At 37.5% G+C, this 14,627-nt stretch overlaps 2 protein-coding genes across 4 annotated transcripts in view; one reads left to right on the top strand and one right to left on the bottom strand.

The window, feature by feature from the left end:
• Positions 1-4,140: 4,140 nt before the first annotated feature.
• Positions 4,141-11,041, top strand: arsa (arylsulfatase A). Its single transcript, XM_021307207.2, has 8 exons — positions 4,141-4,442; positions 4,603-4,843; positions 4,924-5,142; positions 6,938-7,107; positions 7,781-7,905; positions 8,015-8,142; positions 8,236-8,338; positions 8,787-11,041. The coding sequence occupies exons 1-8, from the start codon at positions 4,222-4,224 to the stop codon at positions 9,080-9,082; spliced, it is 1,503 nt and encodes a 500-aa protein (XP_021162882.2). The 5' UTR covers positions 4,141-4,221; the 3' UTR covers positions 9,083-11,041.
• Positions 11,042-11,995: 954 nt separating this feature from the next.
• The window catches only part of mapk8ip2 (mitogen-activated protein kinase 8 interacting protein 2), a 43,159-nt gene continuing 40,527 nt past the window's right edge, over positions 11,996-14,627 (bottom strand). For all 3 annotated transcript variants that reach the window (XM_012879848.3, XM_021307206.2, XM_012879849.3), the window contains one exon: positions 11,996-12,649. In XM_012879848.3, the coding sequence (XP_012735302.2) occupies positions 12,577-12,649 (73 nt within the window). In that variant the 3' untranslated portion in view covers positions 11,996-12,576. The remainder of the gene's footprint in view (positions 12,650-14,627) is intronic.

Below are 14,627 nucleotides of genomic sequence, written 5' to 3'. Positions count from 1 at the left end.
ATAAAGTTCTGTTTTGCACCCACAACTACATTTGTCTGAAGCACGAAAATGATGTGTGTAGGTCCCCCTTCAGCAGTCACCTGTAAATAACCTTTAACACATGAGTACATAAAGCAAATATTCGCCACACTTCTATACAGGTGCAACTAAATCAACTTTATTATTCTTAAAAAAGGTACTTTAGTTCACTAATTTGGTTCCAAAAACTGAAATTCAAATGTTGATTATACACAGATGTATGTATTTCAAGCATTTATTTCTGTAGTTGTGAAGTTTGTGGCTTACAGCACATAAAATATCAAAAAGATTTATATAAGACCAGCAAGAAAAAATTAATACAGAAATGCTGGCTTAAAAGTACAACCACGTACTGTGCTGTATATGCACTCAATACTTAAGTAGTGTTTCTCTCGCATGAGCTACTACATCAATGCTGCATGACTTTGAGGAGATCAGCCTGTGGGTCTGCTGAGCATTAAGTAATCACAGGTTGCTTTATCAGTGGCCTTTAGCTCGTGTACCTTGTTGGGTCCTTTATCTTTACTTAATTTTCCTCATAAGCACAAAGACACTACAGTAATTAAAGTAGGCGTTAGTGCCTCAAATCATCACTGACTGTGGAACCTTCTGTCTCGGTCTCATCTCAAGCAGATTAGATTCTGTTCCTGTTCCTTTAAACTCTGGGATCTAGATTTAAAAACGCAATGCTAAATTTATCTACATCTGAGAAGAGGACTTTGGACCAATGAGCAACAATTACGTATTTCTTCTATGTTTGAATAATGCAGTAATTGTAAACGATGTCCAAAATATGGCCATACCAATACACTGTATGTGCGGACTCCAAGTTTAACCCACGCCTCGTGAGTCCCCCTTTTCTTTAGAATCGATTAAGGTTGTGATTATCCAATTTTCCTGCTGCACTTTTTTTTTTTGGCACATCTCTTCCTTTCATTCAGTTTTGATCAAGCTGTGTGTGAACAACCAGTTTTTTTTGCAATTACCTTTTGGTGATGCACATTTTTGTGGAGCATGCCAATGATGGTCAGCTGGACAGCTGTCAAGTCAGCAGACTTCCTTATTCTTGTTAAGACTATAACATGATATTTATACAGTAGTTTTTTTTCATTTGGTCTTTGGTCTCTAATTTACTTACAATCAAGTTTTTTTTTTTCCATTTTGATTAGCTGCAAGCCAAACTCATCAAAATCCCTGGAAATAAAATGTTGAAATATATCACTCTTTTTGTAAATGATCCATATAAAATTTGGGTTTCATCTCAATATACATCCTAAAATAAAATAATTTGTAACTATAATCAAGTTTATGAAGGTGCATTTTGTTTGCATGTGCATACAAACACATGTAAACTTTATTTTGATTCTATAGGGCAATTTTAAACAAAAATCCATAAAACCTAACTGTAAATGCTTGCAAAAACTAAATTCTGTGGATATGTTCATAAACAGCAAGCATGTTGGCTCATTGAAGCGCACGGATTTCCACCCACCTGCACTCAAACCCAAGGACGAGAGGCCCTTTCAAAGCCTTAGCTGCTACAGACTACTTGTTCTGCTCCGTGCTCATCCCCGACAACAGTTTTCATCTACTATGCATAAAAAGGTCAGAGCAGTCATCCCCATACTAAATCACATTGCAGACAGATCTTTGGGGCTGTTATTTATCCATAGCGCCTCTCCTCATCCTTCATCATGACACGTCAACACCTGAACCTCAACAGTGAATATTCGTCTTTTGCTCCTATTGATTGGTGACTCTATGTTTTCCAGCAAAGGCTAATGGACTAAAGATTAACTCACCATGTAGGTGTTCTTAATGGGCATGCAGTCTTTAAAAGCAGTCCTCGTTTTAAACAACAAATCTGTTCAGAAAGACAGCAGCCTCTGCTGCAGGGCACGTCATTCCCTGCAGAGATGTTTCTTGGGGTATGTCTTTGAGAAGATTAGAAGAGGGGAGCTCCAGCTGTGAGATAGTTCTTCAAAAGTTCCCAGAGACTGTGATGCTTCCTTTGTTGTTCCTGCGTGCCAGAGCTAATTCCTTTTTTCAACCTCTGAGCATGCACAGTGTACAGAACTGCATGTCTTTAGCAATAGTTTAACAGATTACACACAATATACACAAATGTACAGTGCTAGAGAAATACAAAGATGCACCAACCAGACTAAAGATAATGAAAATGATCTTTTTGAAACAGCAAAGCGTTTAATTTGAAGTAGAGTAGCTGAAAGTAAATGCAATGTTAAAGCTACGCCCTTTCTGTCTATTTAGAAACCTTATTTTAGATACCTTATTTCTCCACGCTGCTCTTCCTCAGTCCCACTCTCCCCAACTTACACACATACATGAATACACAAATGCACAGCGGCTGCTGAATCTAGGTCATCACTGTGGCGAGATGTGAAAGTGAATGATAAATCAAAAGCTTCGGTTTCCCCGAGGCTAAACAGTGGCACTGGACAGCATGCAAGCCAAATGAAAGGTAGATGAAGGCACACACAGTTTTATTTGCATGACTTTAAAGGATATTGCAATGACATATTCATTTATGGAGTTTTTTTTTTTTTTTTTTTAACCATAGCCACAGCTGCTGACCACATAACCAAAGTTACAACCAGTATTAAAACCACGAAATTAGTGTTTTGGTATCATTATAAAAAAATTTCCTCAATAAAGGAGACATATTAAATTGATCTGAAAGAGTGATCAGGCAGGGGGTCCCCACAAAGTGTTTTTGGCAAACAGGTGCATTATGAAAACAAACCTTAAACCTCTTTTATTCTACCATAATGCTATCCTCTACCCTATTCAAATGCAGAGGGTGCCCACTTTTCAATCTCCGCTCCCTCCTCTTCCCACTGATGTTGGCTTCTGAAACCATACAATATAAACTGACCTTGTTATTTTTTTCACACATAGCAAAATCACTTGTGACATCCAATCCTACTCATACTGGGGGATTCTACAGCACACTGCCAACGATTTGTTTCTCTTTTGTTTGTGCAATTGACCACATGTCAGCTTAAATCTACTAGAAGCCGAGGCTGCCACAGGCTCAAAATACTTCCTTCAAGGGACAGACCAAATATTAGAAGAGTATATATATATATATATATATATATATATATATATATATATATATATATATATATATATATATATATATATATATATATATATATATATATATGCACGATAAGCTGCTACTCATGGACAAACATACAGTTGAAGTAAATTAATAAGTATATATGAAACTAAATTGGTGGTGTAAAAAAAATCTAAATTATATAATTTAATAATAATAATAATAATAATAATAATAGTATTGTGAATAAAATTATTGTGTAAGATTACAGGAAGTATCTAAAAGCAGTATGTATAAAGGTATATAAAAAATAATTATGTAAATGTCATCAAGCCTTATTATTGTTAACTATATTACAATAAAAACAAATGACTTGGTAAAACGTTCAGTGCTTCACTTTGCTTTGTTACTTGCTCAGGTATAACAGAAGACATTTACATTTAACACAGTATTTAAATGTAAACATTCTAGGACGTTCTTGATTAAGGTACACAGTTGTCATAAGCATAGTCGTTAGTATGAGGGGTTAAAATCAAAGCGCTGGCCACACAGGACCAGACAGACCAGTTTAGCTACTTTCTGCAGTCCACGTTAAGCGGAAAAAAACTACATTTCCCTTCAACTTGCGACGTCAACGCGTTAAATACTTCCGTGAACAACCGCGTGACTTGTTAGACGCATTCAATGAATCAGGATAGTCTGGGCTAGAAGAAGAAAATGAAACAAGACTAGTTACACTAAAATCTCTTCTTTCTTCTTTGAAAGATATTTCGAATCCTAAGATTTTTATCAGACGCTAGTTTTTAAAATTTGTTTAAAATCTACAAGCCAGGTTTGTTTTTTAAACGTTCTTCATCAAGAAAACGTGTGAAAATGTAACATTGGGATTTGTATTACCTGGGTACAATTAATTAAGCAAACCATATTACATGTGAAAGTCTATAGTAAGTAAATTAAAGAAATATATAATGTTAGCTTTTCTCTGTCGAGACAATTTACACCATTTCTCATTTTTCTCGTCTAAATTCCGAGGTACCACAAACGCCGCATCGGTGTTCTGTTTATTTGTTGTGAAACTGACGGTTCCTTTTCCTCCCTGGATCACAAGACCGCTCAGAATGACCTACCCGCTCTTCACCTGCTTTGTTTTATGTCTGCTTTGCGTCTGCTCTGCTTCACCGCCGAATTTCGTCCTGCTCTTCGCGGATGATCTGGGATTCGGGGACTTGGGCTGCTATGGACACCCCAGTTCGCTGACTCCCAACCTGGACCGCCTCGCTGCAGGAGGACTGAGGTTTACAGATTTTTACAGCACCAGTCCGGTCTGCAGTCCCTCCAGGTACCCCGTTGCTTATGAACGAGCTGTTTATTTTATAAGCTAATTGAATTAGATTACAAGTGTCCGGGGCACCTGCTCTGCAACTGCATCTCATCGCATCATTAGAAGAGCTCATCATTTGCATTAACTAGCCGCCTTATTTGTATCGCTTGCTTCTCAGGGCATCGTTGCTGACAGGTCGCTACCAGACCCGCTCAGGTATCTTCCCAGGTGTGTTTTACCCAGGCTCCATTGGGGGTCTCCCGCTGAATGAGACCACCATCGCTGAGGTGCTGAAACCTTTGGGCTATGTCACAGCTGCTGTGGGGAAGTGGCATTTGGGATATGGGGCCAATGGGAGGTTTCTCCCGACCAAACAGGGGTTTGACCAGTACTTAGGAATCCCATATTCTCATGACCAGGTAAGTGTTTCAAAACCAAACCAAAACGACAACCTTGAAACTCACTTTTTAACATCTGCTTTTCTGTGTTTCCTCCTCAGGGCCCATGCCACAACTTGACCTGCTTCCCTCCAGATGTGAAGTGTTTTGGGCTGTGTGATGTTGGAGTAGTAACCGTCCCGCTGGTCCACAACGACAACATCAAGCAGCAACCGGCCAACTTCCTTGATCTGGAAAGGGCGTACAGTGACTTTGCGACCAATTTTATAGTCACGTCTGTCAAGGAAAAACAGCCTTTCTTTCTCTACTATCCATCCCATGTAAGTAATAAATTAACCTGAGATAGAACACCCCCTTTTTTTTATGCCCTTCAGTTTGGTTGTAGACATTGAAGGTGTAATTGCAACTATTAATTGATTAAATTACTGGAAGTATTAAAGTGAAACTTCCATGTTACTAGTAGTACTACTAGAAAGTGGAAAAGTGGCACTTCCACTACAAGTAGAAGTTTGCTGCTAAAAAAAAAAAAAAGGAAATATGCAGGTGCATGGCGATAAATTATAATATGATTGAACAGTTAATTTATATTAGCCACTCAGTTCGAAAAGTTAAATTCCTATGTTTGAAGAATCGTGGTGGTGTATTGAAAGCCTTTATTTCTCTCCAATTTGATGATTATGGCTTACAGCTAATGAAAACCCAACATTCAGATTAGAAAATTTGAAAGTTCAAAAAAGATCAATAAAATAGTTTTTAATACAGAAATGTAATGTAATGGCTTACACTGTCACGGGGAGGACTTCTGTCTTGACAGCAGTTGCCGATTCCCTCCAAAAGAGGGTTAAGGCACAAAAGGTGGCGCATAAGAGGAAACCAACAGCCCTACAAGCCTTGAAAGAAGTTATGAAGCAAAAGGACACAATTAATCTCATTTTCTATTAACTGTAATGATATTATGATGTACACCATGGTACATTTTGATTATACACAGGAAAAATCTTATGACCAAAGGCTTTTTCATATGCAGAATGTGTTCTAAAATGGAAAGCAGCACTTTTATTTGACCAGATTCCCTTTTATCAGGTGAAAACACATTTGGAAATGTTTTGGCACATTTGGCTAAATTGTGACAAACCCACAGTTCAGCCTGCAACTCTGACCACTTAAACCTTTGTGCGACAAATATGCTTCAGCTGATTCAGTTAGAGTCAGGGTGTGGCTCTATAAAGTCTGAGGCTCCTTCTATATTTCCAAAATGGTTTTCATATTGTTTTGCGATGTTTATTTTGAAAATAAATTTTGGTGAGGCTCATAAATAAGATCTTTTTTTCTTTGTTTAATTACCTATAAATCTGACAAGTGACATTTGTAACAGTGGTTCCACTGGAAAAGTTTGCATTTACACTTTAAAGCTGTGGAGATGTGCTTGATTTATATCTGGTATGTAATTCCAGGCAGAAATTGCTCCTGAGCTTCTGACATGTAATAACTTAATTGTGTGAACGTAGGCTAAACTTTCAGTGAAGCACAGTCTGAAGCCAAAAGTTTAATTACATCATGGTAAAAAAAGCAGACTTTTAAGAATTGACTCTCATGTGTTGGGATGGCCTGTCCTCGACCCATCTCTATTAAAACTAGGGAAACATTGGTTCACTGTTCTGAGAAGTCTTTGAAATGTAAAAAAAAATTATCTGAGTTCCTGAAAGTTGAAAAGATTCACTTATAAATCAAATATTATAGTTTTTCCAACTCATTGGTGCTTCTGCCATTTGCATGTTGATTCTATAAAATCTTATTAGCATAAAAATCTGCCCCTTCTTATTTGATTATTTTTTGATGTTGACTTAAGATCTGAGTTTTTTGCCTTCAAGGTATTTTTTTTTTCGATTTTAAACATTTCATCAAACTAAATATGATTTATTCTCAGACATTTAACAAGTAAGTTTTAGATGGGTTTTTAAAAAAAAACAAGATGGGTTTTTTAAAGCCCATAGTACATTTCTATGAGTTTTGTTTAAAAACAATATAAAGTAGCATGCAAGTTTTATCCGCTACATGTGGAACTATTGTCCTACATAACGCTATAATTTTCCTACCTTCCTTCCCTACATGCAGCACACCCACTACCCACAGTATGCTGGTCCCGGAGCAGCAGGTCGCTCTTTAAGAGGTCCATTTGGCGATTCCCTCTATGAGTTTGACAGCACAATAGGAAACCTGATGACAACCTTGGAAAAGATGGGCGTGATCAACAACACACTTGTGTTCTTCACTGCTGACAATGGGTTAGTTGGTTGTAGACATAAAAAAAGAGAGATTTCAGAAAAATATAACTGACTTTGTAGTGGTTAGCTCAACAGAAATACAGACATAGTGGTTCTTTTTTCTCTTACAGTGTTTACCATAGAAGTAAATCCTGAAAAGAAATACACAGACTCACCTTTTATTGTTGTAGTTGTTTCAAGCGGCAGTGTTCATCTTTGATTTAAAAACGGGTTTGGGGAAAATTTAACTCCCATAAAGACAAACAGATCCACTAGGGAGGTGAAGTGATGACATTAGAGGTGGTATTTGCTCTGTTTGGAGAACAAATTAATCCACAGATTACCAACAAGTAAAAAAAAATAAAAAAAAAAATATATATATATATATATATATATATATATATATATATATATATATATATTAATGAAGTGTAGAGCTGTGCTTGAAAAAACACACTTAATCTTTTTAGAGCAAAGGGGGAAGTGATTCCCTCAAAACATGTGATTCTAATGTCACCGAGTCACTTGCAGAAGCACCAAATGATGAGACTCGTTCTGCAGAGCCTGTAACCCTATGCCAGCCTTGTGCTAAGCAGAAGTAACGATGTATTGTAATGGCCGACCGCAGACTTAGAATCTAAAAACAAACGGCAAAGATTCATGTTATTTAACAGAGCGTTGTGTATTTCTGTAGGCCTGAACTGATGCGTATGTCTCGTGGAGGAAACTCAGGCCCTCTGAAATGTGGCAAAGGAACAACATATGAGGGAGGCATGAGGGAGCCGGCCATTGCGTTCTGGCCAGGGGTCATCACACCAGGTAAGGATCCTAAAAGTATTAGTAATCGTAAAATAATAATAACAATTTAAAAAATAAGATTCAGTGATGTTTACACTTTTTTTTTAAATCCTGGATTGTTTCTTTTAAGGGGTGACCCACGAGATGGCCAGCACTCTGGATATCCTCCCAACCATCGCACGGCTAGCAGGTGCCAAACTACCTCCGGTGATACTGGACGGGTTTGATATGACAGATCTCCTCTTTCACAAAGGAAAGGTAGCAGCTTCGTCCTCTGGACGACAGATTTTAAAAAGCAGGCTGGCCTTTTAACCATCATGCGTGCTTTTGTTCTCATTGTTTGTTTTACAGAGTAAAAGGGAGGCAATGATGTTCTACCCCACAGATCCTAATGAAGAGCGTGGACTGTTTGCTCTGAGATTGGGAAAGTACAAAGCTCACTTTTACACACGAGGTAAGCACATTAAACAGAGTACAGTGAATATAAAGCATCACCAACCCTTTTTAGGCAAGAGCGGTGAAACTCAACTGTATTTATAGAGCACATTTAGAATACACATAATTTGGCCAATGTGCATTACACACTCTAAAAACTAGTAATTCAAAAATATTACTGCATACAAATGCACAAAGTTTTTAAAAATGTTTGTGAAAAAATTAAAATGCATCAATCCTTTCCCTTTAATTTTATACCATTGTGCTGGTGTATCACGAAGTCCCATTAAAGTTAACTGAAATTCTCAATTGTACCCTGAGAAAACGTATAAACAGAAGATCAGATCCCTTCATTTCCAAATCTGCTTTTTCTACACGATATCGCCGTTTGATGAGGAAAAAGTGTCTACTGACGGCCTTGCAGCCACAGGTGGATTGAACGTGTAACCTTGCCTCTTTTCCACCAGGCGCCACCCACAGTGCTACCACCCCCGATCACGACTGTCCCGGGTTTGCAGTCCTCAAGGCCCACGATCCACCGCTCATTTTTGACCTGGAGGCCGACCCCTCGGAGCGCTACCCTCTCCCGCTGGAGGGCAGACCCGACATCCAAGCTGTGCTGGCGCAGATAGAGAAAGTAAAGGCGCAGTTTGAGGCTAATATGGTTTTTGGAGAGAATCAGATAGCAAAAGGAGAGGACCCGAATCTTGAGCCTTGCTGCACTCCTGGATGTAGCCCCAAGCCCACCTGTTGCCACTGTTGATGGGGGTGGGATGGGTTGTTAAAACAAGGTGGAAGGCCTGCTGCACAAAATGTATCCTTGACTCTAAAGATCAAAGTACATTAAGGTCCTGTGAATGTTGAATTTTGCACTCATCTGTAACTTTTAGCTTTTGGAGAAACTATCTTCTCTTGTTACTGAAAATGAATAGTACATTTTCCTCAATGAGGAGACTTTCTTTTAGTTAGTATTGACTTATTTCAGTACTGTATGTTCTCTAACTTGAATACAGATGTCAGAAGATTTGTACAATAACTTCCACCTAAATATTCCTGCAAAAAAAAAAGTTTATAAAAAAAAAATGTTCAAGCCCAATAAAGACAACAAACAAAGCTTCAGACATCAAGCATATATTTTATTCATAAGACTAAACCCATGACAAGGCAGAGTGATTTTTTTATTATTTATTTTGCAATTTTTCTTCGTTTTTCCTTGAATTTTATAAGTCCTTGTTTTTTTGTTTTTTTTAAGGTACAAGATAGGATATGTTGGCTTATTCACATACTGTTTTGCTCTAGGTATACAGTGATGAATCTTGTTGAAGTAATAAAGTCAAAAGTTTGGTTTAACTGTATTTCTCAGTGGCTATATGGAACTAGACCATCCTCGAAGGCTGTTTTTGTGGAGCTGCTTTGGAAACACTGGGTTTCTTTAACTCGGCTTGAACAAGATAGAAAAACATAGTCAGAAGCAAGTAGATACATAGGTCGGAGATGGATTACGCTGTTGTTGCTGAGAGGCGATGATCGCAACAGGCAAGATGTAATTAGATAGCTTTCAGGTGGCATCTGAGTCGGTTGAACTCTATAACAGCATTAGTTGTTAACTTGGTGCAGAGTGTGGCTCTCGCACACCGGCGTCGCCACAGCTCTCGAATGTGCCCTAAATGTGCTGCCGAAGCCTGTCTGTGTAAAAATTACGGAGCCAGCAGGAAAACCTCACTTGAGTGGTAAAAACATACAACGTTAAAATTAAATTATTGCAGATCACATAGATTTAAGTGTTTTCTTTGCTTTAAGGGATTTTTGTCTGATTGTGATCTTTTTTTTCTTTGATATTGAATTTTTTTTTTTTAATAATTTTACATATTCATTTTGTCAACATACTCAACATAAAGGACACAGCACTTAGATTTTCTATTGTATATACATGACCTAACTGACAGATATATATATGTAGATAAAAGCCTCACTCCTGCCATGTCAACTTTTACCACTGAAATCCTGCAGATCCAGATCTTGACAGTGACTGAAAGTAGCAGAGAAGGATGCAAAGTATCTGGCTGGGATTAACCAGAACGATGTTTTGGAGCTGGAAGCCTGAGTTTCAAATGAACAGATGACTGCGGTCCCTGTTTCTTTTTTAGGTGTACCTCCTTCGTCCTCTATCTGAAAATAAAATGTACCGCGGTATTAACAATAACGGAGCTTATTGAGTGCAATATTTGAATCTTTAACAAGCCTAGAAGCATTAAGTAAATATGGGGAACTGGCGGCCATTCTGTAGTTTACACCCCTATAAAAACTCTCTTTGAAGCTTTATTAAAAGGCGAGATTTCACTGTGATACCTGGACCCCGCATTCGCCGTCTACTTTGACACAGGTGGCATGCAGCCACTGTTCGAACCTGTCTCCTTTTCAGAAATGTCAAAATAAAATGACGTGTGAGCCATTGCATCGCCTCAGACCACAATAACTCAATCATAACTGTGAGAATATGGCTTGTCAGGGGGGCCTCAGCTACCTTCGACCTGAGAATCACATCATCTCCAGCAAGGCAGGTTTTGCGTGTTTTGCTATCTAAGCTCAAAAGGGCCACAATCTAATAAATAAATACTTAAAATATGATCATCTCAATAAAATGTCAATAAATGCATTATATCAAGATCAATAAAGGTTTGATATATAAATGGGTCACTTATTGGTATTAAAGAATTCAAAACTGAAAACATAAATTTAAACAAAAATGTATTATTTGTCAAAATCAGTATTGATTTATATTTGATGTGCTATTATTCATCAAGAATAAAAAAAATATATAGTATTATTAAAAAAGCAGTAACAATAAATGTGCTTACCTGAATACTAATAAAACTAATTGGAATATAGAAAAGATTAAATCATAATGAAACTGTCACATCTGAACAGTCACAACAACTCAACTGCAGACCAATCATCATGACAGTAGCAGTGTTTGTTCCCCTACTGACTTTGATTGGAACATAAAATAAATTCATGAGGTTCTGCAAGACAGGACTATGAAGTTATGAAATAAAATAAGCACTTATTATATATCCTTTTTGACATATAAAGAAAACAAGCTTTTAATTGGGTATTGAATAAATGACAAATATTTTGATAATGCTAGATTGTTTTATCTAATGCATATGTTACCATTTTTTTGAGTTATGGCATATATATATATATATATATATATATATATATATATATATATATATATATATATATATATATTTACACACCTTATTACTATTTATTGGACTGTGGCGCTTTTGGGCCCTCGGTATATTTGCCATGAAAGCTACTTGTGGTAAAAGTCAACAAGCTATACAACTGTCAGGTCGGGACGGGGGCGTGGGGGGGAGTCAATGCTGTTAAATTAGTATTCAGATTTTTCAAACAGTTACAGGTTCTAATCCAAAGTGAATAAAATATCTGCAGAGCTAATAGCAGTAAAAGGTCATTCCAAGTCAACTTCTCCAAACTTCTTCCACTTTTACGTCCGGTGTAACTCCTGTCGGAGCGAGCCATTGTTTTGTTGTTTTTTTTATTTTATTATTTATCTACCCACATCAAAATCTATAGCAAAATCAGTCCCGGCTGTTTTCTCAATCAGACTCGATGAGGCAACGTATGTCTACTTTCTATACACGTATTTACAACACACACTTGATCTTGTACGAGACGCAAGGGGTAGGTTGAATAAAAGGGCCGCTAGCCTTCTCTAGTTAACTCTGTCTTCTTCAGTACAAAGCAAATTAGGTGTTTTTAACAAACAAAAAAAAAAAGATATTTACAAACCGTTTGATTCTACACCAATTCCTTACGATTGTTGAGCTGCTTGTCATTCCCTTGGATATGTGTATTTGTTGGTGTGTCAGTGTGCAGCAACCATGCATTGAGAAGTGATACAGCCGTAATAGGTATAAGGTTTTCAGTTCAAAACGGGACGTTTTTTAAATAAACAGGTGCTCAGCTTTTTAGTTTTATATCATAGAAAAAAAAGGTAAAAGAAACAGGCAATTCGATGCATCGAGGTCAAGGAAATCAACAGGAAAAGGTACAACTAGCTTACTGTAGAAATGAGGATCCCGGTTTGAGAAGGATGCAGAAAAATATTTTACAATGGTCCTGGAGGAGAGTAAATAAAAGTAAAGAAAGACTGAGAGTGTCCTCTGGTGGAAAATGTAACCAATGTACAGAGGCTGTCGAGGAAAAGGGTCGTCGCGTGAACTCCTACTCCAGGTAGATGTCTTCAGTCGGGCAGGCGTACTCCAGGTGTTCTTGGTAGTACTCTTGAAAGGCTCGACTGCAGAAAAATACAGACATGGGAGCCAGTATTACACACGACAATCCGTTTTACCATCTTGATCTTTCCAATTGAATAACCAGGCACTAAAATAGTAATGACAAAATAAAGATTTAAAAATAATAAACACAAGTCCTACTCAGGCGCAGGTCTTGTGATTGTGTCAACAGAAAGCGGAACGAGTTGCTAATAGATAAAACTAAGCCTTGCTGTTGGCTCTTAATATCAGCGCAGACAGTGATGCATCAGTACTTATAATTATTCAAACCTACAATAGCTAAACGAGACGTGACAAATGATATAAGTCATTTAACTTGTCTCCCCCACACACTTAAAACTAGGGTGGGGAAAAAAATGCTCACTTCAAATAGTAAAATTCATCTTTGAGATTGTATTAAAACTGCAAAACCATCACAGAACACTTACAGTGGGTGTTTGCAGTTGCATGTATTACCATAATGGACTAAGAAAAAAGTGGAACATTTTCACTTGTTAGTCCTGGGATGTTATTTTTTTTTTTTTTAGTAATAGCACTGAATGCTCATTTTAGTGCATCAAAAACCAAGACCTGAAAATGACGATTTGAATTTTAAATAGTGTGTAGTTTAATTTTAACGTAATGTGCAGGATAAATATTTCTCTTGAAGTTAGCACCATGAGGAGTCGGCTAAATGTAATTGAAAAAAAATTACTACAATATTTTGTTAAGGAATCTTGACAAGTCCAATAAAAGCCTAGCAATAAATGGCGCAGCTAGAGTACAAACATCAACATTTTGTATTCATTAGTTATTTCAGTAAATATACAGTGCTGCTTCTGCCTTGCAAAAGTATTCTTACCAACTAAAGCTTTTCACTTTCAATCAAGTTTCAACCAGGAACTGTAATGTATTTTATTACAATTTATGCAGTCTCTAGCAGAATGTTTTCCACAATGGGTCTGTAACACAAGGTTTCAGTGTGGCAACAGTGTGCTAAGATCAATGTAAAGTGTATTTTCTTTGTCCAAAGATATATTTAAAATATTTGGCTCCCATCTGACCAGAAAAAAGACAATGATTCAAAGGATATCAAATTTTTATAGCAACCAAGTCAAAGTCTAGACCTAAAGCTGTTTGAGATGCTGTGGTGAGACCTTAAACAGAAATGGATATATGAGATTGGTTTGAGGACAGCGACTTCATGTCAAAAACAAACTTTGTGGAAATATCTTTAACTGAGGATCTGTATTATGCAGAAGAAAAATAAAATCCCTCAGATAGCCCCACTATTTGCCCAAGACAGGACGTATTCTGGGGCAAACGGAGCACTTAAGGATGGTACCGCAGATATTACATCCTTATGAGACAATCCCACCCAGCAACGCTCAACGGTTTTAAGATTTGGGAGCAAGAAATACAAAACGGGATAATTGCTGGTGCATGGGAGGAGGAAACTAGATCCGGGCATGAAATGTCAAGGGAAATGCAGACTCAGTGAATTGCTTTCAGGATTACCCGCAGAGCAAGTTCAATGTTAAAATGGTGAGACTAAAGGTAAGTAATCCAGATGTAGGCCGCATATGTGAAAGGAGTATTTGCACGTTCATGCTTATTTTCACATATAGGCTATATCATACACACATAATTTCCTTTAACAAGGTCCTGGGGTGCAATTACTACAGAACCCAGCACTCTGTGTATCATGTATACAGTGATACCAGAAGAGCTCACGCTAATAGTCCAGCAGGCTTTATGGTGCAGACCAGCTCTCATCGCTGGATGTAGAATTGTATCTCACATTGAAAAGCAAAGAATCCTTTAAGGATTGGCGTGTATAAATGACCAGATAATTACCCGAGCTTTACGTTTATTAACAGTCAGAGGGGATTTGGGGTGGAAATGAAGACCTTATATTAATGCAGTAAAGAAAGATTGACAACGAAGAACCTGATCATACTGCTGTAGCCACAGATGTGGTCGCAATGGTTAGCGCCCGTG

The sequence above is a fragment of the Fundulus heteroclitus genome, unplaced genomic scaffold (assembly GCF_011125445.2).
Source record: "Fundulus heteroclitus isolate FHET01 unplaced genomic scaffold, MU-UCD_Fhet_4.1 scaffold_93, whole genome shotgun sequence".
Taxonomy (NCBI): domain Eukaryota; kingdom Metazoa; phylum Chordata; class Actinopteri; order Cyprinodontiformes; family Fundulidae; genus Fundulus; species Fundulus heteroclitus.
The sequence above is the reverse complement of the archived record's forward strand: the minus strand, read 5'-3'. Positions and strand labels throughout refer to the sequence as shown.